We start from the raw sequence: 25,556 nt of genomic DNA, 5'->3' as shown, positions 1-25,556 counted from the left end.
TGAATTTAGAACACCACAAATAAGCAAAACAAAATTTACTTTATAGCAGGGAATCACAAATCTAGAGTATGTCAACATAATAGGAAATAACTGTTTTTGAAGGAATTTAATAGAAGATAGTCAGTAGTTTTTTTCCTTTTAATATAATTTTCATTGAAAAATAACGTATGTACAGAAAAATGTGCAGTTATGAGTACAACTTGCTGAGTTCTATAATCACTAGTTTTAAAATGTGACAAGAGTCCCTTAAGACAGTTGTGTCTGCGTAGTTATGACATTTTGTAAGTAACAGATAATCCAACTCAAGCTGGCTCAAAAAGCAGATAATTTATTGCTCTTATAACCAAACAGTAGAGGAATTCTTGGGAATGGCTTGATCTAGGACTCAAACAGTGTGATTCCGTTTCAGTTTCTATCTTTCTGTTCTCAGGCAGGCTTTCTTCTGTTTGCAAAGAGGCATCTGGCAGCTCCTAGGGCTACAGACTTCTCCATTCATGTCCAGAAGGAAAGAGAAAGTCTCTTGATACCTTGTGTGGAAAAAGAAATGTACCCATCCTTGAACCAAACAGGAAGGGCCAGGGTGGGGTATAATGATTTACTTAAGCCTAATAGGAGCCTTGGACGCGGGCCAGTCTCAGCCAAGCTGGGGGTTTAGAACAGGAAGTGGTGAGTTGCCCAGCGGCAGATGAAGGAGCTAATGAAGGAAAAAGAGGAGTGGGTTCCAGGAAAGCAACCAGCAATTACTCACTGCAAATCCAGATGCAATTTTACACTCACATCTTATTGACATTCATCAACTGAGTTATATATTAACCAATGATGTATCAATTCTGTCATATTGAAATATAAAACATTTTCCCTTAGCTCACTCCGTTTTCTTTCTTAAATCAGGTTAGTGGAAAAAAGCCTCCTGATTCCTTGTGAACACATCACTCCAAGTTGTGTTGTTGCCACAAAGTAAAAATCTCTGTTGTTTCCTAGAAATAAAAAAAGTAAAGGTTCGCCTTATTTCTAAAAGCCATGATCTTGATGTCAAAAATGACATCAGTTTTTCAACCCAGATTTTCAAATTATTGTAGAGCCCTAATTGCAGGTTTTATTTTCTGCAGAAAGATTATAAAAGAGATCTGGAGACTGAAATTAAAGGGAAAGGCATGCAGGTGAGCACAGGCACCCTCGATATCCAGAGAGCTAAGAAAGCGTCTGAAATGGCCAGCCAGGTAAGAAACTAATGGCACACCGAGTTTAAAACAAGCACATCAAATTGTATACAGAAAAAGTATACCATTTAGTATGGTGTTTCCACATGTATGGCATTGAGATTCAAACACGTAAATATCTACATTGCTGTGGAAGGCCAGGCAAAGCTCTGAAGATTGTTTTCTGTTCTTTTAGAAAGAATATAAGAAAGACTTAGAAAATGAAATTAAAGGGAAAGGAATGCAGGTGAGCATGGACATCCCAGACATGCTTCGAGCCAAGAGGGCGTCTGAAATCTATAGCCAGGTTGGTAGACAATGAAGATGTGCCGGGGTGTCTCTGTGATTGGTGTCTTTCTGAGGGCTTGCTTTCGAAGCCGGTGCGCTCTGTTATAAAGGAACCATTGACCAAACTTGATTACCTCATTAATAAAAGGGACAACTGCTGTAGATTCAGTTCAGCAGACATTATTGCGTGTCAGAGCGCTCCTGTTGGGGCCCTCTGGTTTTTTTGTTTGTTTGTTTGTTTTTTAATTTAGTTATTTATTGGCTGCATTGGGTCTTCGTGGCTGCACACGGGCTTTCTCTAATTGCGGTGAGCAGGGGCTACTCTTCATTGTGGTGCACGGGCTCCTCATTTTGGTGACTTCTCTTGTTGTGGAGCATGGGCTTTCAGCATGCTGGCTTCAGTAGTTGCGGCACTCGGGCATGTGGGATCTTCCTGGAGCAGGGATTGAACCCATGTCCCCTGCATTGGCAGGGAGATTCTTAACCACTGTGCCACCTAGGAAGTCCCAGGCCCTCTGTTTTGAGTCCAAGGACATTTTGATCTTTTTATTTCAAATTTTTGCCTCTATTGTGAACTTGGCTCTAATGCTTATACTACAAAAAAGAAATTACAAACGATTTGTCTTTTATCCATTTCATCATGAATATTTTAATTAAAATAAGCAACTTCAACTAAAACTAAGAGTGAAGAAAACTGCACAAGGTATAAGGTGAAATTGAATATTAACTAAAATTTAATGGAAGAACTAAGTTTTCTTGATAAAACTTAATTTGCCAAGTATACCTGTGATGTATCCTCTAGAAAGCTAGATGTCAGAGAAATAATGACCACAAAAGAAAGTATTTAATGGAAGAAGAAAGTTATTGATAAAATCTGATTTGGGCAAAAATATTCATTAGTGGATAATTTCTTTGTTATAAAATTTATTATAAAAAGAAAGAATCCCACTAGAAAAATAGTAACGGGGAATGAAAAAAATAAAACGGTTGAAGGAAAAGGAATTGATGAAGGAACTGAATTTGGTTAATGGGGTTTGTGTTGAAATAATTTTTAATAAAACTTGACCACATTTGCCAAAATTCTGGTTCACATGAGCAAGGAGTCTAAACATCCGCCAGTTCAAAATGAGAGTGCTACTGAACTCAGCCTCAGCTGCTTGTCACTCAAGAATCCAATACTGAGAGACAGATGTTGGGTAGGAGGAAAGATAGCTTTATTGAGGAGGCCAGAAATCCTAGGGAGAAGGGGAACTCATGTCCCAAAGAACCAACTCCTCCCTGCCAATGAAGGGCAAGAATTTTTAAGGGGAGTGTTTCAGGGCTATATAGGCAGAGGGAGGGGGCTGCAGGCAGAAACAATGCAGTCAGCTCTGACTGTCTTCTTGGAATTGGTCCTGGGGTGGGCTGATCAGCGTCATCTTGATTGTTTTAAGTACAGTTAATCTTCAGTTCCAAGGTCGGTTTGTTCCCATTTCCTTGAGCCCAGTGCTCAGAATTGTGGCAGCGTATGTCATGGCTACAGTCGCGTCATCATGTAGTTAACGTCTCCACCTGGTGGGGGTTTCAGCATCTACAAAACAGCTCAAAGGATATGGCTCTGAATATTATCTATAGCCCTTGAGGAGAAACGAAAGGTCCTTGACTTTGTCTAACGACTAAACTATTATTTGGTCTTGTTTGACTGCGTTCCTTTGTTTCTGTATTTCTGATCTCTCTGATTAAATTTATTCTTTGACTAAAGACTTTCTCTAGACAAGAGGCAGGCGGAGGTAATGGGGGAGGGGGGCCTGTCCTGGGAAGGCCCCATGGGGTCCTGCTTTGTTTCAAGGGTATCAAGAGGCCAGAATCAAGCATCGGAGGAGCTGCCACTTCTCAGCCTTCTCCAGTGACAAAGTGGCTGGGATGGTCCTGAAGTGTATGCTCGGCTCTAGCTATAGCAGCTGAACTAAAATCATAAATAAACCGTTAAAACTGGCATATAGCCATTTGAGTCAGTGGAGAAAAGCAGCCAAGCTCATTCATTCATTCAGCAAATACTTCCTGAGCACCCATTTACATGCAAAAATTAGACACGGTTTTGCCTTTGGGGAACTACGGGCTAATCTAATAATAATCAAGTAATCATGCAAATACAGTATGACAAACCGTGATGTATACTACCAGAAAGTAAAGATATCAAGAGTAAAAGCTTACCATAGGAAGTGATGCCTGAGCTGTTAGAATTCCTGCTTTAACTCGACAGCATTCATTTTTTGTGTGACATGAGGATACATCTTAGCTAATGCCTCCGTTTCCTGATCTATAAGGGTGAATAGTAATAGTAGCTGCTTGTGGGGTTAATTAAATGAGTTGACGTGTGTTAAGTATTTAGAACAATACCTACTACTGTGTAAATGCTGGCATTAGTAGAAGGTATTGCCCAGGGTGAATCAGAGGTCATAGTAGTACATTTAGAAAGAGAAAGAGAAAAATTGAGATTTTTATCTCCAGTACAAAATACTAGTACCTTTCTCCTAATCAAGTGTGTCTTTATCAGAAGTAGGAAACAAAGCATAAATCCAGAAGCATGAAAACAAGTAAGCAGAGAGAGCCCACTCACTGGCAGGAGTTATAAGGGCTACGTTGAACAGGAACTGGGACTGGTCCCGAGAGAGTAGGTTCTAGGCCTAGGACTGTCATCGAGGTGAAGCCCTCCCAAGGCGTTTGAATGGTCTGGGGTGAGAACCATTGCCTGCGTGGAGGTGAATGTACTTTCCTAGACTGTTTGCCTACTCTGTTTGCATATACTCTTTACTTTTTCTGTTGCATCAACAACTGCTGTGGTTTATGGTAGAGTTGGAAAAAGTAGTACCATTTTCTCTTTGTCTCTGTCTCTCTTGTACATGCACACACAGAGTTTCAGATTCACATTCACTGTTTATATTTTTAGAAAAAGTATAAAGATGAGGCAGAAAAGATGATGTCTAGCTATTCTACTGTGGCAGATACTCCTGAAATTCAGAGAATTAAGACAACTCAACAAAACATTAGTGCGGTGAGTAGTCATTATTTCTTTTCAGTTGCCACCTTGAAATTATGTTTTGTAAGGAGAGTCTTTTTTCCTCTTTGTCTGATTTTTTTTTTTGCTGCATTGCTTGAATTTTCTGTCAAATGTATATCTTTACTTCTTTAAAATAATAAGAATACCAGACGTTCTTACAACTTATTTATCATGATTGTTTTAGAATTACAAATTCGAATTTCCTTCTTTGGTACAAGCAATAGCTATTTTCAACTGAATTTTAAAATTTCACTCAGGAAAGAGATGTTAATCTTCCACACAGATTTTTACTTTGAAGATGGAAACAGTCACATGAAGTGATTTCCTTCCTGATCATTGTTTGAATTGATAATATATCTAGGGATTTACTAGTTTGTAACCAATTCCTAAACTTTAATATTTTTATTTTGAGGAATAGAAATTTTATCAGCACCATTAATTAAGTATTGGGCTTATATTTAATAGATATATGGAATTGAATTCTAAAATAAAAATTGATGGTACAGCCAATATTTTAATGTAGAATTAACTCAGTAGTTAAGCAAATGTGTTATTTAAAAAATAAATCCTGTTATTGCTGAAGATTTCTGAAATATTTTCTACTTTCTAATGACTTGCAAGCTCTTAACCCTCCAGGTGTGCTGCTCAGGTACCTCTAGGGTCTTCACAGGCAGGCTGTTCTAAGAAATGGAGAAATCTTGCTGAGGGAGAAGGGCTGTGTGGCGCTTATCTCCTGTGCTTCCACAGTCTCCCAGATGTTTAGCTTTTGCAGGGGAACATCTCTCATCATGTCATGTTTTTTTTTTTTAATTAATTAATTAATTAATTTTTGGCTGGGTTGGGTCTTTGTTGCTGCACATGGCCTTTCTCTAGTTGCGGCGAGTGGAGGCTACTCTTCGTTGCGGTGCACGGGCTTCTCATTGCGGTGGCTTCTCTTATTGCGGAGCATGGGTGGGCTGTAGGTGCAAGGGCTTCAGTAGTTGTGGCTCATGGACTCTAAAGCACAGGCTCGGGAGTTGTGGCACACGGGATTAGTTGCTCCGCAGCATGTGGAATCTTCCCGGACCAGGGATCGAACCCGTGTCCCCTGCATTGGCAGGTGAATTCTTAACCACTGCACCACCAGGGAAGTCCTTAATAATTCTGTTTTCCTGTAGAACATTTTGTTTCTTCTTTTGCTTTGTGTTTGAAAGGGGTGGGTGTTGGTAGGGATGGAGAGACGTGGGAAGGTCTAAGGAATAAGTGGAAGAAAGGAAAATAGATATTGATGATAGAACTAATGTTTTCTTTGAAGAGAAGGAGAGCGTCTTTGCATTCATTTGGAGAACAGCAGTTGCTTAAAAACTTCATGCTGTTTTTGAATTAAATGGCAACTCCTTAGTGAGCTTTTATAATATGTCCTTTGATTTTTCTCAAATACACATATGATATATATGATATATGTGTATTTGAGAAGGAAACTCTAGTTTGCTGATTTATATTCTTAGAGCAAGTAATCTGCTGTCATGTGAGGTAACAGGCATACCCAGAACAGGTAATAGAGGTTTACTTGTAAGATTGTGGAATACAAAACCAAAGTTTTGCATTTAGTCTCATAATGGATTATTTAATTGATTACGGTAACATTGGTTCTCATTAATAGAAGCTGTATTCATGTTACTTTAAAACCTGAGAAATTTCCTTCTACAAGAATCGGATCTAGGACTTGAATTCTAATGAGCTTACAGTTATTCTTTTTGTTCTCTTATAAAAAAGGTATTTTATAAGACAGAAGTAGGAGCTGGCACAGCAGTAAAAGATACTCCAGAGATTGAACGAGTGAAGAAAAATCAGCAGAATATTAGTTCAGTAAGTTCTCTGTAGCATTAATTATCCTTTCCAAAAGCAAACAAAAGCTAGATAAATATTTTTAGTTCCTTACTAAACTGGCTGCCTTTTTCTTTTTTTCTTCACTTTGTTGAAACACTGTTTCATCAAATATCAAAGGTCTTGTTCAGAAGGAAACCGGTAGCCTTGTTCCCCTTGAACCTAAAGCAGCATTTCATCTTGATACATCATAGGGCATAAGCGATAGATCACTTTAATAGTACAGTAATGAAATCTAGGATTAGATTTCATCCTTTGAATAGAATTTTAACTGTATTAAGTTTTTCAGAGGAAGGATAAATTTCAATACTTCTCCACAACTTGGAGGAAAGAAATTTTACCCTGATAGAATGATTAAAGGCCCTAAAACATTTATTTGGTGACCTAAGTAGAAGGTTTCAAAGACCCCATTTGCCTTCTACTTCTTCCAGCTTCCAGCAAAGAAAAGCACACACCTTCACTATAATTTTTAAAATAAATTACCCCCACCAAGTTCCCTTTGAGCTTGGGGGAAGGGTAGAGGAGGTGTTTAATGTTATGGATTTAAAGCTCCTTCATTCAATGCTTGACATTTACAATGGATAACTGCTGTCCTTACCAATAGGCGTATTTGGTAATAGTTGTCATACAGTCATCCCTTGGTATCCGGGGGGGTGGTTCCAGGACTCCCCACCTCCCGCCGCCACTCACATACAGTCATACACACTGACACACTCATACCCAAATCGGCAGATGCTCGAGTCCCTACTGATGGCCCTCTGTATTCCACGGGCTCCACATCAAGGGTGTGGAGCACCTACTGTATTTAGTTTCTTGCTGAGAAAGTCAAAAGGGTTCTTTCCTTACATCCCCTTCCCTGACCTTTCTCTTCACCTTCACCTTTGGAGGCAGAGCTTTCTTTACGTCATCCGAGTAGAACTGCCTTGATTAAACTCCTCTGTCAGAAACTCTGATGGCTACCTGGCATCCTAGAGTACATATTCACTGGCATTTGTGGAGACAGAGTAGGAGAGGCAAGGTAACGCTCTGGTAAATGGACTTCAAAATGAACTTACAAAAATTCTGCAGAACCCTAGTGCACTAAAATCCCTTCATGGATGCAGCGATCTCCTGAAGAAAGCATAAGGAGGAGGACCTGACCGTGGGGGTTCTGACCCACCCTGGCGAGAGCCTGTGTCAGGCAACACTCGCGTCTGGTGGAGAAATTCGTTCGGCTGAGAAATGTACAGTGGTCGTTTCCTTTTCTTCCAAATGATAATGTTTGAAATGTAGCCATCAGTGTACTGGGATCTAATGTTATAAATGTTCTGTACTGTGCAGTTCTGTTGCCTACAGTGAAATGAGTCCGCCATTTTGATTAGTTTGGACTCGGATGAAAAACAAAAATGTTCATCTCTTTAATCACGTTTAGCGTCTCACCCGAGGAAAACCACACAAAGCAGTACCGTCTATCATTTCTTCTCCCAGCATCCCATGCCTCTTCTAGCACACAATAAATGTGTAGTTCTGTATCTCTATGAGGTTGGGCCGTAAACTCCTGCTTAGTATTCAAATGGAAAGTTGCCCTTTCAAGATGAGCTAGATCTGTCAAACCAAGATAGGATTCTCTAACATTTAAAGATCTCGACATTTTCCACCTCCAGAGTACAAGCCTTTTGGCTATTAGCTTTCTCTGTTAAGAAATATTTCTGAATCTTATTTAGAGATAGTCTGTTTCAGTGTACTCTCCATTTAGCTGTTTTGGATCTGGCCTAATATTGGTGTTGTTACTCACATCTCATGTTAAATGTACAGATGCTAAGACATGGATGATAGCAAAGATGTTTAGGTATTATTTCTTTATGTCTGTCAGTATGGATTTCAGCTCTCATCATTTTAAACATTACCAAGTGATTTTTAATGTTTTATGTAGATCTAAGTCTTTGCTAAATTTCAACATATGCCTCATAAGTCTAGCCTGTGTTTCCATACACGTGTCCTTTTCTCAAATCCAATCATCCATTAATTTTCTTTCCCCCCCCCCTTTTTTTTAAAGCTCTTTATTGGAATATAACTGCTTTACACTGTTGTGCCAGTTTTTGAGGTACACCAAAGTGAATCCGCTGTATTTTTACATATATCCCCATATCCCCTCCCTCCCGCGACTCCCTCTCCCCCTCCCTATCCTGGCCCTCTAAGGCATCACCCATCATCGCGTTGATCTCCCTGTGTTATGCAACAACATCCGTGAATTTTAGACATATTAGCATACCACGTGATATGGTGGCTAATGCGAATCATTTCTTCATAAGTTCAAAGAGCTTGTCCCAGGCGTAACTGTGTGCTGGCATTATCATCCGTCTGGTTGATCTTCCTCTAAATAGACCTGAACGAGAAGCTTTTGATTGAAGCAAATGCCAAGATATAGGCAGGTTTTACATAACATGATTGTGTGGGTAGAAGACACGTCCTGACTTTCTGCCACTGGCCCGTCTAGAGCCGTCAGCACTTAGTGGCCTCTGCTTGTAGTACATTTCCCTCCACCTTCCCCTTTCTCTCCTTTTATTGTTTTCTTATTCTGGATTATTTGGGTACTCTCAGTCAGATATGCAGTGTTTCCAAGACTTTGTAGCTAACTCCGTTTGAGTTTTGCCTTTAAATACATGGTGAATTTTGATTAACAAATTAATAAATAGAAACTACTTTTCAAATAGAAAATAGTAAGTTATTATATTAAGATAATTTCCAAGGTTTTCGGTGCATCTGCCTGATAATAAAATTTATTTTCACAAGCAATATATGCTTATTTTAATTAAAAAACTTCTTCATTGATGGATAGGTGAATAGATATGGGTTTGTTTGTACTTTAGGATAAAGGAATCCTGAAAGCACCAGATGAAATAAAAGTTTGTGTTCCCATTGAAGGAAAATTAATATTAAAATTAAAAATTCAACTATGCAGTAGTTACAAATGAAGAATTCTTAACTATTTTTTAAGCCTCGTGTTGAATAAAACTCACATTTTTAAAAATAAATCATGCAGGTAAAATACAAAGAAGAGATGAAACATGGAACAGCCATTTCTGATCTACCAGAGCTCAAGAGAGTTAAAGAAAACCAGAAGAACATCAGCAATGTGCGATCATATTTCTTTAAGTATTGTTTGCTGTGGGCATGACACTTGTATGGGTGAAGTCCCATTACAGTGAATACCGTTGTGGGAGAGCCAGTTCCTAAAAGGTGGAGATAAGATTTCACACATCTTTATGTTGGGCTAGCATTACACGGAGCTTGTGCATTCGCTTATTAAAGAACATGGTATTGAATGCCTACTCTGTTCTTGTTCTTGGGGGCGTTCAGAGATGAGGTTAGGGGCTTAGGGGCAGTGTGTATTCTCCAGGTCTCTAGGAGAAACAGCTGTGGGAATGAATAAAGATTGTGCATTAGTGTTATAACAATAATTAATATTTACTGAGTGTTTACTACGCTTTTTGAGTTCTTTACATTCAATATCTCAATGTTAAGTAATAATTCCATTTTCAAAATGCTGGAGAAAATGCAGAGAAGGAAGGCTATGTCAGTGAGAAAGAGGAAAGCCTTTGGAGAATGAGTAACATTTGAGTTAGATCTTGAAGGGATAATAAAAGTTTAGGGCGGATTTCATGAGAAAGGGCCCTCTGGGCAGTGCAAACAATGTGTTCGGGATCCGAGATCTGCTCAAAGAGGGGAAGCTTTCATGTGATGAGTACTTGGGGTGGAAGATGGCAGGAGAAAGATGATGGAGAGCAAAATCATAATTCAGGCCGTGAGGAGGCTGTTGGCAGTACCAGTGTCCTGACAGGATGATTCACATGTAGATGATGGCCCGCTGATGCTCAGGCCTTGACTTAGGGGTTAAATTGTTTTTAACACGTCCCTTCGTTTAAAATTAATTTTTATTCAGGTACAGTTGATTTACAATGTTGTGTTAGTTTCTGCTATATAGGAATAGTTTCTGCTGTACAGCAAAGTGAGTCAGTTATACATATACATATATCCACTCTTTTTTTAGATTCTTTTCCCATCTAGGTCATTATGGAGTATTGAGTAGAGTTCCCTGTGCTATACAGTAGGTCCTTATTAGTTATCTGTTTTATATATAGTAGTGTGTATATGTCAATCCCAATCTCCTAATTTCTCTCTCCCTCCATTTCCTCTTTGGTAACCATAAGTTTGTTTTCTACATCTGTGACTCTGTTTCTGTTTTGTAAATAGATTCATTTGTACCATTTTTTTAGATTCCAATGTAAGCAATATCATATGATATATGTCTTTCTCTGTCTGGCTTACTTCACTCAGTATGGCCTAGAGATCGTCATAATGTGTCCCTTTTTCTAAAAGAAGAGTTACTAGTTTTCAATTTATCATAGAAACATAACAGTCCCTTAAAATAACTATTTGAAAATAATAATGAGTTAATTTAATTAAAAAATACTATAAATCACAGCACAGGTGGTATCTGGCATGCCGTATGGGAAGTGGTGTGTACATGGTGGAAATTTGGATAACAGTGGAGTAGTGGGGAAGAACGTGGGCCCTGGACTGTTGGTTTGATCCCAGCTCCAGACCCTACTTGCTGTTTAACCTTCATAAGCCACCAACCTCTCCAAGCCTCAGTTTCCTCATCTAGAAATCAGGGACTAGAATATTAAGTGAGATATTGCCTGTAAAGCACTCAGCATGTTTGTGAGTGGATGAATGGAAGGCGTGAAGAGTCTCCCAGTCAAATTTATGTCCCCAAACTTATGTCCACTAGAAATCGGCTACAACAATTTCTCTACAACAGTAACGCTGTTCAAAAGATTCTCCTCCCCTGAGCTCTCTCCAGAGTAGTCTTTCTTCGTATCCTGCCATCAATAGAGATTACACTGGACCTCTCCTCACTTTAGGCAATTATCTGACACAAAATCTGGCTAAACTCTCAAACTACATACCAACGCACAGGGAAAGAAGTTACACGGGCAGGGACCTGACCCTTTGTCATTTATTTTCCAGGCTTATCACATATCTGTTCACTTGCACATGCACTGCTGAGAGTGTACATCTCAAGTCCGTTTTATCTGCAGTCCCTGTAGGCCTTGTGATGTCTTGCAAAAAAAAAAAAATCCCCTAATACTAAATTTAAACTCCAAAAAATCGTTAAGACTGTCCATGTGGAGTTCCTCATAAAGGGATGTTAACCTCTAGTTTTCCTTTTACGTGTCAAGAATTCATGTGATATGGACACGCCATTCTAGTTCTCTGTGTTGGATCCTCATTTATTTCCTGGGGTGTCATGGAATTGCCAGGAAAACTGACCGCAAGTGTTGGGTCTGGTCCCACAGCTAAGAAAGAGCATCTCTATGCAGTCGGTCGGAAATATCTCCATACAGCTAGCCAGAGTGTGGGCTTCCATTGTTGGAACTTGGTAGAGAAGGAAACTTTGAGGTTTAGGGTTTCTTTATATAGTGACAAGCCACTCACTGAGGTGCAGGCATAGGACTGGCGTAACCCTCCTTTCTAATGACAAGAGGGCAGAATTTTTATTTTTAAATATAAAATGGTCATTTGGTAATGCTGCTTCAGTGCTATGAAGAAATGAACTCCCAGAAGGGATCATTTATCATTACTGACAAGATCAAACTCTGAGAGGCCACCAATAAATGACACAGTTTGAAGAATAACAACCCAAGGTAGAATTCCAAACATTTGGGCAAGAAAAAGCTTAGATCTGGGATCACCGTGATGAAGTCTATTCGCAAAGCATATTTCACTATAAAATCCTAACGAAGATTTTAACCAATGGATGCTCAGTCCCTGTGTGACGTTTCTTTTAATCAGTTGCAGTGTGCTAGCCCACACTTCCTTCCCGTATCCCCAACTCTGTCTTGCGCTTGCATCCCAGCTTCGGTACAGAGAGCAATGCCACACAGCAACCCCAGTGAGCACCACACCAGAGATGGAGAGAGTGAAGAGAAACCAGGAGCAGCTGAGCACGGCAAGTTGTTTCTGTGTTTTCTTATATTTTTCCAAACTTTATGTAATGTTATCCTTCCCAACGCTTTCTGAAAAGCGTCAGAGCCTGTGCATCTTGACTGCTCCTTTTCCGCAGTCACACATTGAGGGCCATGGACCGTGGACCTCTCGTGTGAGTCCAGGAAATGGGGGACTGTCTTGCTGCCATCAGCCATGCTTGTTTACTCAAGAAATCTTCATTAAGCAACATGCCAGGCGTTATCCTGTCACTGGTACACAAAGATGGAGAAGACCTCATAGTTTAGTTGGTAAAGCTCTAAAACTGCATCCAGATTTTGAGACCTGGGGAGCAGTGTAGTGGGTCTGTTGTCAATCTGAGAAAACAGATTGTTTGTTGGCATAAGGCAAAAGTGGACCTGGCTTGACTGGGGTTCTAAGACATAATGTCAGGGCAGGGAACCTTATAACAGAACACACTGTGCAATCATTCAGCAATCTGTTACTAATAAAGCAGTGGTAGTTAACAACCATGAGGTTCCTGTAACGTGGACCCTGTGCTGAATCCATGAGGTCGGCGCAATTTGTTGCTGTGACTTCTAACTGTGGGAAACTAAGTCTTGAGAAGTCAGACAACATGCTGGGAACCCATGGTTCGTGACAGCAGAGCTGGGATTTGAACCCAGGCCTCCCTGAATTCAGAAATCTCTTTCAGAGGTGTCCCCCAATAGTTATTTTTCCCATCCTTTGACCCTTTTATGGAACTTTTACCATTATTCACAATAACCTTCTTCTTCTGAAACAGGTAATTTTGAGAGACTTTAAGAGCGAGTTCTCCCAGGTGGAGGAGAAAATCAGGCTGATCACTGCTTCTTTATCCTCACAATCTCCCTGATGGTGGTAGGAGCGAGGGGTCTGCAGCTTCTTTGAGGGTGGAGGCTGCAGGGTCAGATGGGAGTAAATGACCTTCCCAGGCTGCCTTGGCTACTTCACCATAGTTCTCTCGTGATGATTTCATTACCGTGTTTTCCCCTTATATTTCCATTGCCTTTAGTTGTGGCGTTTGCAATTAATTTTGGTATTGAACAGCAAAATATTTATTAAAAAATCATTTTTAAGAGGTGCAAGCAACGCTGTGTGCTTGCTAAGTCAGAAGAATCAGAATCCAGGTGTAGATTTGAACTCAAAGGTAGACAACACACATCTACTGTGGAAAAAAATGTGGAAAAAAATAGGGTTAATCTCTGTTGGCATTCGGGTGGAGAGCATGCTACTATTTGTTAAAATTCTTATGTATCCTCCGCAGGTGAAGTACAGAGGAGAGATTAAACAGGCAACTGCAATTTCCGATCCACCAGAGCTGAAGAGAGTTAAAGAAAACCAGAAGAACCTCAGCAATGTGTGATCTTAGTAACTTTTTTCTTCTGAGAGCAGACTTGTTGTCAACATGTCAGTGAGGGATTGTGTTTACAAAGTTTTCAAGACCTTGAGTTGATACTCTGCTCTCAATTGACTGCCCAATTTTTTGGAAAAGTTTCAGGGTCTTAGGTATTGTGGGTCCAGCCAGGCATTCCCTGCTCAGAGTTCCCAGTGACTGCGGTGTGATTTTGTCTACAGGTTGTTGTGTATCCCTCTTACCTGGTCTTCACGCTTGTGGTTCCTGTGGTTCCCAAAGGGATGCAATGGCAGCTCCTGGCATCTTGGCCCTACAAATAAGCTTTACCACTCCCTTTCCTACATTTTTTTTTCTTGTTCTATAGCCTATCCAGCCCCATCTCCCACTCCCAGCTGTTGTCACGTTATTTTTGGATGATGCTGGGGAAAAATTATAAAGTGCGCCTGGCTGAATAGGTCACATGGGACACATCCATTTTCAGGGCCCTTGTTCAGGGGCTGTCAGTTTTTACTCAGACACCGACTCCTGGCCTGTTCTAACTCCTTTCTGTTATGTAATCCATGGATGCAGTTTGCTGAGAGAATCCTTTTTTGAAGTCATTAACATATAAATTGGGTTCTTTGGAAGAGGAAATTTGGAAACCTATTAGATTCAAAGAAATCTTTTATTCTTCAGATCTGTAAAGTCCTTTGACCAGATTGTAGAGGAAAGGCAGTTTCTTGTTTAGCACTTTCCCTGACAGCTATATTTTGGAGAAGTAGATGCTCACCTTTTGCCAGTATATTCAGAGTCACAGTTGATGTAACTCCGTTACTCTCGAAAGGGAACATGGTTGTGGAGGAGGAGGGATGGAGCAGTGGGAAACACGCTGGCCTCACGGATGACCCTGGTTACTACTTAGGCATTCTGGCAAAAGTTCTGCCGCAGTTAATTACTAAGAAACCATAACAGTATAGCAGCATTCTGTATGGGTAAGAGTACCTTAAAGTAATATCCATGAAGACATTTCATACCATACTCCTTTGTGATAAAATGCTTATTACAGCTTTACCGATGGTATGCCCATACAATGAGTTCATGCCTTGTGATTTCATTCACAGCAATTCACTGCTATGGGATGAATTAAAATAGAATGATTTAAGATGCATGCATTTTAAATATGACTAGACCTCTGATAGCATCCCTTTTTTTTCCCCATAGCTTCCTTTCCTTGGCTAGCTCTTTAAAATAAGTACTATGAGACTCTTATTTAGTTGAATTGATTCACAGTCCTCAACTTTTTTGTTTCCCAAAATGATAGGTTTATTATAAAGGTCAGCTGGCAAGAGCTACAGCTTTAAGTGTAACTCCTGAAATGGAAAGAGTAAAGAAGAATCAAGAAAATATTAGTTCGGCAAGTTGTTTTATTCACTCGGGGCAATCACAAAGGACGTGTCCTTTATTATTTACTTGCAGACCTATTTTCTCCTTGTGAAAATAAAATCAGTTCCCAAGAAACCTTTGTAACGTATGCAATAAGTACACATGTTATTTCAGATAACTTCCAAAAGCTGCCACTGTCTAACTTTACATTATCCTGCAGCCCTTCGTTGATGTTTCCAGATGTGGCCAACACTTACATTTAAAGTTTCGTTTTAAACTGTATTGTGTTCATTTAAACAATGATTCATGTTATTTTAGCCAGTGTCTTTGAAAGCAGTAAAGTCTTTGATGCATAAGTTAAACAGTTGTCATTTTACAGATGTATTCCATTGAATGTGGATTGTTAAATCCTCTTCTGCGAAACAAAATAAAGAGTTGAATCATTTCTCCAGAATAAGGACTTAGAGGAAAAAGAAAACTTTAAATATACTTCACCCAGAATTCAGTAACTCTTTAAAGTCCCACGGTGTCATGTCAGTGTCTTATTTGGGGAGTGTGCTTTCTCTTAGGAAATACCAGGGCTTCTGTGCTGAACGCACATATGCCCTCAGGTCTGCAGTAATTGATATCCTAACCTTATACATAATCAGCATCACAGATAGCAGTGTCCTAATGGTCAGATGTCAAAATGAACTCTATGCCTGGGAATCAGCACTTAGGTTTTCCCATGTGCAGCTCTCTAGTGGCATTTCTACAGAGTAGAAATACAGCCCGGAGACGCTGACGGTATTCTACATAAATTACCTTTAAGCTCTGGCTGCTTGGAGGGAACCTAAATTTGCTACTTATTGATTCTTATCATCTGCAGAGGGCAAATAAAAGGAAATAGAGGGATATTCGGTATGCATTCTTTCAGTGTTACGGCGGGAAATGGGGAAATAAACAAAAATTAATTTAGCCTCCATTTAGCTTTGGATTTTCCCTGTTTAAGTGTGATAACCACTTTTACTGACTGACTGTTAGTGGATGGTGGTCACTCACACATTTGTTTTCAGTCGGTAGAGAGATTTAGGTCATCTTTGCTGCAGCCTTTAAAGGAGACCACTGAGAGTACAATTTTAGATTGTTATTCTCGAACAAAATGTAATTCACTGAACAAGTTACCTGGGAAGTATTTCAGAATATGTGGTATATGTTTTACTCATTTGGAAAGCTTGAAAAAATTATGTGATTTTTTTTTATTATAATTCTTAGTTTTAAGTATGTTCTACTATTTACTTTGCAGGTAAAATATACCCAGGACCAGAAACAGATGAAAGGTAGACCAAGTCTGATTTTAGATACACCTGGTCTCAGACACGTCAAAGAAGCTCAAAATCATATTTCAATGGTAGGGTCCAACCAGGTCCTCCATCTGTGACTAAAACATACTAAGGAACGGCACCACCCAGTGCACTGATGGCATTGTTCACCATTAATCTGGACAACTAACAAAGCATGAAAAGGCCAATGGGCCCGTCCTTAGTGGGGAGCTTTCTAATCACACTGAAATGTAATGGAAATATTTAGTCTAATAAAATACTTTTTCTCAGTGATTTTTTGACTGTGTTTTTTATTTCTAACATGACTACTACTGCAAATGCATTTGATGAAAGGTATTTGCTTGGACTTCTCTTCAGTTAAGATGGAGTTTGGTGTGTTTACATGTTTAAAGAATATAAAAATATATATTTTTAAAAAACAGTTTCATGAGATATATTTTATATACCATAAAGTGCACCCATTTAAAGTATACAATTCAGTGGTTTCTAGTATAATTTACAGTTGAACAACCATCACCCTAATCCAATTTCAGAACATAAAAAAACATATGTTTTGAATATATATATGTTTTTGTAATTATATACAAAAACTATATATATAATTATTTGTAACTCAATCTAATTTTAAATTATATTGCTTTCTTGAATAATTTTGTAGAAATTATTTTAAATTGTATTGCATACTAAAGTTTAAGAGAGAGGGAATTAATTTATACCGAAGTGAGTACATTTTAGGAAGTAACCAGGATTTTTAAAATATATCTTTTAACACTTCTTACTGATATACAGTTTTATATATTTAAAAAGCTGCTAACCGTGACGATGAAAAACATTGTGAAAATGTCAGCACTTGATTTCCAATGCTAGGAAACTGAAGTTTCAGACATTATTTTTGGGATAATTGGAAAAGATACATCTATGTAGAAAATAATCTAGATGCAGCCAGTACAGTGACAACTGTCATTATATCAAAATTTTGTGAGCTGTGTAACAATCAGGAAATTTCAGTTTGAGTTAATATAGTTTTTCCCTTTTTCAGGTGAAATATCATGAAGATTTTGAAAAGACAAAGGGAAGGGGCTTTACTCCTGTTGTGGATGACCCTGTGACAGAGCGAGTGAGGAAGAACACCCAGGTCGTGAGCGATGCCGCCTATAAAGGTGTCCATCCTCACATCGTGGAGATGGACAGGAGACCTGGGATCATTGTTGGTAAGCGGACGGGCCTGCTCGGCAGGTCTGCACAGTCAAAAAAGATGGTGCTTGCCCTGCCTTTAGAATTTGCTTCCTTATTCATCAGACGCCTCCTCAAATGCTTGACGTGGTGCCCAGGTGAAAGCGGACCACAGGCGAAGTGTTCGTGTTTGCACCACGTTGGATGGGACTCATGGCCTTTGCATCCCTTTGCAAATCCATTCTGTTGTTGGACGTTCTCTGTCTTTAATAACCTTCTGGTCTTAAGAGTGTTCCTAATTGTTATGCGGGGAAGCAGCCCAAATATCAGACATGGCTGAGGAGGAGGGTTGAACAATCACTTTGTTTCTGTTTAGCTTATGTATTGATCAATAACTATACTGCAGACATTGTCTGCATGGGTGATAGAACAGAAGTAATCCCGTTTAGGTCCTTTAACCGCAAGTAGATATGCCAGAGAGATTATGATGGTTTCCACAATATGAATAGCTTTCTTTTTTTTTTTTTTTTCACTATGCTCTCTGAACTGGGAGAATCGAGAGCTGTCTGAAAGTCTCACAAATCAGAGAGGAAGGAACCTCTCATCCTGCTGTTCTTCTTGCCAGCCCGGGAAAGTCTTAGGAACTTAGTGTTGAATGGTGACAGAGAGAGTAAGGCTTATACTAAAATCTAAGGCAGGGCTAGAAGTTACTGATTTTTCAATTTGCTCAACATTTGTGTGTGTTGTAGGGGGAGGAGTTTTTGATGTTTGTTTTGCTTTCTTAGACAAAAACCTTTTAGTTGCTTCTTGTGAATTACTCACATGTCCTTAATCAGGAGTTTTAACCCAACATTTTACCTGTTTCAGTGTGTGGAGAGCACGGTGCTGAGGGTTCAGGGATGCGGGGAGCTGTCTGGTGTGCACGTGTATTGGGTGATGACTCACAGGCTCCCCGTGGAAGGTCAATGAAGAATAAACTGGGCACCTTAAATGTGATCACAAACTTTTCTTAGCAAATCCTGTGAGTGTGGCTCTCCCTCCGTTCTCCTCCAAAGTCTGCTGCACAGTGGGTTTGCCGGTTACATGCTTGCTTTTTTGTATACGCCCCTTTCAGACCTTTGCTTGACCCTCTTGGGTACTGACTTTGTTTTATTCATTCTTAATTTGTTGATTTCTTCCTTTGGTAAAAGACCTCAAAGTTTGGCGCACAGATCCTGGCTCCATCTTCGACATTGATCCCCTGGAAGACAATATTCAGTCTAGAAGTCTGCATATGCTCTCTGGTACTGCCTGCATTTTGAGTTCCTCCCCATTTACGTGGTTTTGTCCTCAAAGCGAAGATACTATGAGCTGCGGAGGTTCATTGTGCCGTGTGTGTAATTAAATTTTTAAGTTTGGGATGCGAAAAACCGAAAAAGTTGCCCTGTGATTTGATATACCATTAATCATCTATGAAAACAAAACTTGCAAAAGGACTTTTTAATATATCCTAGAGTAGTTTGTTCTAGATTTATTTTAAAGGTGTCAGAACTTACATCTCCTTTTTATTAGTGAATTTGCTTTTAGAGGTTTTTATAAAATGCAGAATGTGTCATTTACAAGGGACATTTATGTGACTTTTAACTTAGCCTGCATGTTTAGAATTAAAAGCAAAAACCAAATGGTTTGGATATTTGGGTATAGTGATAGTGTGGGTTGGCCTTTCAGACTTTCAGACCACGTTTAGCAAACCAAAGGTTTGATAGTTATGCAATTATTTTAAAACTATAAATCATTATATCATTTAGGTCTTCTTCTGCCCCGATCTCTACTCCAGGTTTAACTGTTGACATTAACAGAATGGAAAGCCCAAGGCAAAGTGGGGATTCTAATATTTGTATAGTTAATGTCATCCACACAATCCACCAGATTGTCATTTAATTTTCTAAAAATAAAGAAAAGGCAACAAATGCTGTATCCTTGGTGATATGTTTTGCAAAGACTTATTTATAACCAAACCTTTTGTTTGAAAGAAATTTACTAGTTTGCCAGTGTTTTCTTAGTTCTTGTCAATTTCCCATCCCTCATCTCTCCTTTAAATGTAGACAAAAAATGAGTGTAAATGATCATTAAGTTATTTATATAATTGACACAATGTGCGCTGAAGTTTGGGAATAGGTGACTAGAATTTATACTACCTGAGCTTTTGGATGGTAATTTAATAAGGGATTATTTTTCTTCCTTGTTAAATTTTTAAGTAACTTTTTTGTTTCCTTTGTTCTTCAAGTCACTTAATCACAAGTATAAATATTTTCCCTCCAACACAGAAAAGGCGAATCATTATAGGAGACAACGGTCTCGATCTCATTCGAGCAGTACTTTTGGTACAGGTCTGGGAGATGACAAATCAGAAATATCCGAGATTTACCGTAGCTTTTCATGCTGCAGTGAGGTAACAAGGCCATCTGATGAAGGAGGTATCAGACATTAACCACCCTTAGAAGTTTTTTTTAACGTATCATGAGTGTGTCTTTAACAGATTCTTCACTTTGCACAAACATTTGGCCTGGGTGTATTTGAACATTTTAAATTATGTTTAGAAAGTTGAGTCTCTTTTTTTTTTCCACACTACTAATTTGCATTTTTGCATGCTTGTTTTTCCTGTCTTACATCACTGTTTTCACCACAAATGGATCTCTAATGACAACAGGGTCTTGGGATCTGCTACATGAGTCTGTTTCACAGGAGTTGTATGTGATGGATACACACAGCCAGAGTGGAAACTTGAGTTCTACAGAGTTTGTATCTGATTTCCATTAAGGAAAATCAATCTTACAGTTATATTTGAGTGGCTAAGAGGTTGCTATGAATTTGTGTGTTTAAATATTGATATACAATACAGTTGCAGTCAGAGTTAGATCTTTCTAAAAAGAAATGGGGTATGTACTTGGGATAGGAGATTCTTTTTTTAATGGAAAATACTGTTGATTGTTAATAACCTTCTCTATATTTTATATAACCATCGTTTTCCTCTACCTTCTGTCTTTGGCATCCAAGATGGTGGGTTAGGTCTGGAAATTGGTAGTTGAAATTGTTTTGAATGTTAATGACTCCTGCTGATAAAGCTGTTATTAAAGGCTGAGACTAAGGTACAGCCACATCTTAGTGCCGTGGGGAGGGGTGAGAGGAGTGAGCACAGAAGAACAAAAGGAAAACTGAATTTCCTTTTCAACCAAAGCCATGGGGCTGAAATCCCTAAGGCAGGAGATTTTGAAGTTGAGCAGTTTACATCTTGGGGGAAAAATAGTGTGACTGAAGACCTGATGAAACTATGAAATATCTTGTAATTGGTGAGTAATTGTTTTTTGCATTCCTAGGTGTTTTCCATACCTATGAGAATAAAATCAGTTATAGTCAATACATCTTAAATTACACATTCAGACTGGCCCTAGCTTGGTAGAAAGGTTTTTCTTTTCTTAAATTTCAGATTTATTGACGTATAATTGGTGTATAAAATTGTAAGATATTTAAAGTGTACATTGTAGTGATTTGATGTATACGTTGTAAAAGGATTTCCCCACCTAGTTAGTTAACACATCCATCACCTCACAGATTTATCGCTTTTTCTTTTGGCAAGAACACTTAAGTTCTACTCCTTCAGCAAATTTCATGTATACAGTACAGTGATATCAACTGTAGTCACTGTGTTATTCTTTAGATCCTTAGACCTTATTTTTTGTATAGCTGAAAATTTTTACCAATCTCTCTGTATTTCCCATCGCCCACCCGCCCCCCCCCAACCTCTGGCAACTACTATTCTACCATCTGTTTCTATGCATTTGACTTTTTGTTTGTTTGTTTGTTTTTGTTTTTGGCTGCATTGGGTCTTTGTTGCTTTGTGTGGGCTTTCTCTAGTTGGGGCTGGAGTTGTGGTGTGTGGGTTTCTCATTGCGGTGGCTTGTTGTGGAGCATGGTGCTAGGCACACAGCCTTCAGTAGTTGCAGCGCGTGGACTCAGTAGTTGTGGCGTGTGGGCACAGTAGTTGTGGCTCATGGGCTCTAGAGCACAGGCTCAGTCGTTGTGGCACACACGGGCTTAGTTGTTCCGAGGCATGTGGGGTCTTCCCGGCTCAGGGATCGAACCTGTGTCCCCTGCATTGGCAGGCGGATTCTTAACTACTGGGCCACCAGGGAAGCCCCCAGCCCCCCACCCCCCTTTTTTTTTAGATTCTATCTTTGGTAGAAAGTTTTTAAGGGTCTCCTTCCTGTCTGATTCTAATGAAATGTTTATGAACTAGTTTTGCTTTCTTGTAACTAAGATAGACATGAGAGAGCTCCCCTTTCTGTGTCTGCTTATCTAACAAAGGATTTAGTAACTTTTTTTTTTTTGGACTTAGGGCTGTTGATTTCTTCCCTCAGTGTCCTCTGTGGCTCTAGAGGTACAGAATCATGTTGACATGTGATGCGATAAATAAAACCCAAAGCAAATACGAGACCACATTTCTATCAACCTTATTTAACTTTACTCAGTTCAGCGTAGTGAAGCTGATGTCTCTCCCAAATGCTATGCGCCTTAGAGTCTTTGCTTCATCAGGGACCTTTTTACTTCATGTCTGTACACACAAGCACAGCATTCATTCATTTATTCTCTACATGTTTGAGTGCTTTTTGTACACCAGCCAAGAGCTTGGCAGTGCATACAGCAGTGAGCAGCAGAGATATGCATCTGCTCTAAGGGACTTGGAGTCGGTGGGGGTGGGGGGGACCCTGACGTTGAACAGATACTCACCCAAGTCATATATAATTATGGACGGAGTAAGTGCTCTAAGGGGAGGGCATGGGGGCCACGGTGGGGCGGAGGGGCTCCATCTGGCCTCGATGTCAGGGAAGCCTTCCCCAGGGAAGGAAGATTTGAGCTGAGATGTGAATGCTAAATGGACGTTAACTAGGCCAGAGGGGCTTTGGGAAAATAATTCTCTTAGAACAGAGCACAGGAGTGGTGCATCAAAGAGACGTTCAGATGGAGGCGTCGAGCAGGCAGTCAGAGCCCAGAGGAGGCTGCACTGCAGATAAATGCGGAAGTCATCACCTGTGTCCGTGATCAGGTCTTGGATGAATCTATGCAGAGAAGGAGAGGTCGGGACCCCTCCCCCAGGTTCCTCAGCTCCCCCCACACCAAGTTCACATGTCTCGGATTCCGTTGGCTCCTCTAAAAACTCACTGCTGTTGGTTTATCTCCTCTTTCTCCTCTCAAGGCACCACTCCTTTCTTTCTAATTATTTCTAGCACGAGGTGACACTATGCCAAACCGAATAAGAAAATGTCTCCCTTACAAGAAAGTACGCATCAATATTCTTGCACTTATACAAGAATTTGGGGAAGAGTATTACATAGTTAAGAGGGAATGATTACATTTTTTAAACTGAAGGAATTTCAGACTCCATGAAAGGTGTCAGGGGGAGATTTTTGGCAGGAAAGGAGTGTCTCAGTAACTTAATACCTTGTAAGAAAAGCTGACTCCTTGGAGGCATTTATAACCTGTCATTCTCAGTCACCTGTTACAAGGCCTGTGTTTGGTGACATTTCCAATTTTGGAAACTAGGTATTGAAGGATGAAGCAAAAGTAAAGGTGTACCAATAAGTTTTATAACAGTAACACAAGTGATGGCATACCCACGGGGAATCTGGGTTAATTCAAAAAGATTTTAGGATACCTGAGAATATGCTGCTAATTTTATTTATTTTAAGTGAAGCAATTCACATTCTATTGATTGGTACCTTATGTCTTTATTCAAACAATCAGTGATGTATCTAACCTAATAAGTCCCAAGCGAACTCCCCACCTTCCCCCACAGCATTCTGCTGCTTTTCTGGGCTTGGCAGCTTGCTAAGTAGCAACTGTAGCTTTCCAGTTACTGATTTCAAACCCTTAGGAACCATCCTCCATGCTTGTCTTTTACTCACATCCACATCCAAACCATTAGCAAATCTCATCAGCTCTCCCGGGAAAAATACATCCAGAATCTGACCCCTTGTGCCCACCTCCACCCTCACCGCCACTTGTTTCAGCTGCTGCCCTCTCTCCCTCGGGTCATCACAGAAGCTTCCAGTTTCCTGCTTCTGCTCTTGCCATCCTGAGCCACCAGCCCTCTGCCCTGGTCTGTTCTCCACCTGGCAGCCGGGGGATCTCTTTGAAACACAAGTTAGATCACGTCATTCTTCTGCTACCATTTCATTCTGAGTATAACCCAAACCCTAACCGCTGTGTAGAGGGCCCTCATCTGATATGGGCGCCGACTGCCACCCTGAACCATTTCCTGCCTTTCTCTGTAGACTCGTCCATTCCCGCCATCCTGGTCTCCCTGCTTTATTCACAGCCTCCAAGAAAGCTCCCACCCTGGGGCCTTTGCACCTGCTGTTAGCCCAGCCTAGAACACCCCCCTCCCACCACACTCAAGTTATTTTCTTGCCTGGACCCATTTTAATCCATGTTTCTGCTCAGACGTCACTTTATCAGAGAGATCCTCTCTTACTACCAGAGATAGAACAGCACCTCTTCCCGCTCTGTCTAGCCCTTTACTCTTTGCTCTTTGTTTCTTCATAGCACTCAGCACCACCTGAGATATATTTATTTGTTTATGTGCTGGTCTGTCTCTGCTTCACTAGGATAGATGTCCCAAAAGGGCTGGGATGTTGGCTCTTTTGTTTACTACTCTATCTCCAGCTCTTAGAATAAGCACTCAGCAAATATTTGGTGAATGAATGAAATGGTCAAATTAGTACTTTTTCCATGCATTCCACTTCACTTTTTAAACAGATTGAGATATAGTTGTCATACAACAGTGTGTTAGGGTAATACATTGTAGTAGTTGTAGGTGTACCAAAAATTAATATCTTAAAAATTAGAGCTGCATATATAAATACATGTAAGCTTTTTTAAAAAATAAAATTCTATTGTGAAGGCTTTCAAGAAAATTCTTCCATTTTTGTTTTGATGATGTTTTGATATGTTTCAGTGACATTAAAGCATAACTGAAAAAAAAAAAAACCCTAAAGTGGAAACATTCCCAGGGTATTTTCTTTTCTGGTAGAGAGGCAAAAGAAATAGTATCCATGATGTCTTGGTTGCTTTGAAATTTGGGGTCCCCTTTGAAATGTGTACTATGCTGGGCCCTGGTGAAGAGGTGCTGAGTGACTCCGTAGAAGGAGGAAACGTTCATGGTGATGACAGCTGTTTGATGAAAACCTTTAGTGTCCTTAGTTAATCATATGCATTTGTTTAAATACTGTTCTAGAAATTGGAAAGAATTTTAGAACAATACTTGTTCGTGGTAAGATGAAGAAAGAGACTGTATTTAGAGATGCCATCTTTTTTCCTTCCAGATGTTATTGATTTCTTTACATTTAGATTAGAATTTTATACAATAAAATGTTTTATGTCCCAGAAAGGTGTCCTTTAATGTGGGGCAGTCTCCCTGCTGTCGAGATGGTGTGTGGGGGGTAGCGCCGTTCTGCAGTGGACAGAACACGGTGTGGGGGTGGGGCGGGTGGCAGGGGACTTCATGCGGCTTGCCCACTGCTTGGTCTGGGTTCTCGGGAGGTCGCCTAACCTTATCAGGCTCGGATTCCACATCTGTAACAAGAAGGATGTAGAACAAGTAGCTTTTCTAGGATATTTTATATTTCCTAAGCTAAGCGCCATAAATTTAAATGCTTTTTTTTTTCTTTCTCTTCTTTCTACGTATGAGAATGTGTTTATGTCCCGAAGGTGACCTGTTTTACTTTGTGAATTAAATGACTGGGAAGTTATTAGAGTCATAGTTTCAGGGTCCTTTTTCTGAGTTACAGGAAATTCAGCTTGTTAGGACAGAGGGTTAAACAATCAGCTCATTTCCTTGAGGCAGAAGTACAAAGTTTCCATCATTCACATTTGGTTTTCACAAGTATTAACATAGACGCCTT

General features: G+C 39.8%; 1 protein-coding gene across 3 annotated transcripts in view; it reads left to right on the top strand.

Moving 5' to 3' along the window:
• NEBL (nebulette) overlaps positions 1-25,556 on the top strand; it is a 349,181-nt gene that overhangs the window by 299,485 nt on the left and 24,140 nt on the right. The window contains exons 15-27 of one of the 3 annotated variants that reach the window (XM_057731782.1): positions 1,110-1,220; positions 1,396-1,506; positions 4,417-4,521; positions 6,283-6,375; positions 9,416-9,508; positions 12,296-12,388; positions 13,670-13,762; positions 15,060-15,156; positions 15,456-15,457; positions 16,407-16,511; positions 17,483-17,654; positions 18,807-18,899; positions 19,923-20,072. In XM_057731782.1, coding sequence (XP_057587765.1) covers positions 1,110-1,220; positions 1,396-1,506; positions 4,417-4,521; positions 6,283-6,375; positions 9,416-9,508; positions 12,296-12,388; positions 13,670-13,762; positions 15,060-15,156; positions 15,456-15,457; positions 16,407-16,511; positions 17,483-17,654; positions 18,807-18,899; positions 19,923-20,072 — 1,318 coding nt within the window. The remainder of the gene's footprint in view (positions 1-1,109; positions 1,221-1,395; positions 1,507-4,416; positions 4,522-6,282; positions 6,376-9,415; positions 9,509-12,295; positions 12,389-13,669; positions 13,763-15,059; positions 15,157-15,455; positions 15,458-16,406; positions 16,512-17,482; positions 17,655-18,806; positions 18,900-19,922; positions 20,073-25,556) is intronic. The other 2 variants (XM_057731780.1, XM_057731781.1) reach the window with 2 other exon arrangements.

Source organism: Hippopotamus amphibius, chromosome 4, assembly GCF_030028045.1.
Source record: "Hippopotamus amphibius kiboko isolate mHipAmp2 chromosome 4, mHipAmp2.hap2, whole genome shotgun sequence".
NCBI lineage: Eukaryota > Metazoa > Chordata > Mammalia > Artiodactyla > Hippopotamidae > Hippopotamus > Hippopotamus amphibius.
Note: the sequence above shows the minus strand (reverse complement) of the source record. Positions and strands in the feature narration are given on the sequence as shown.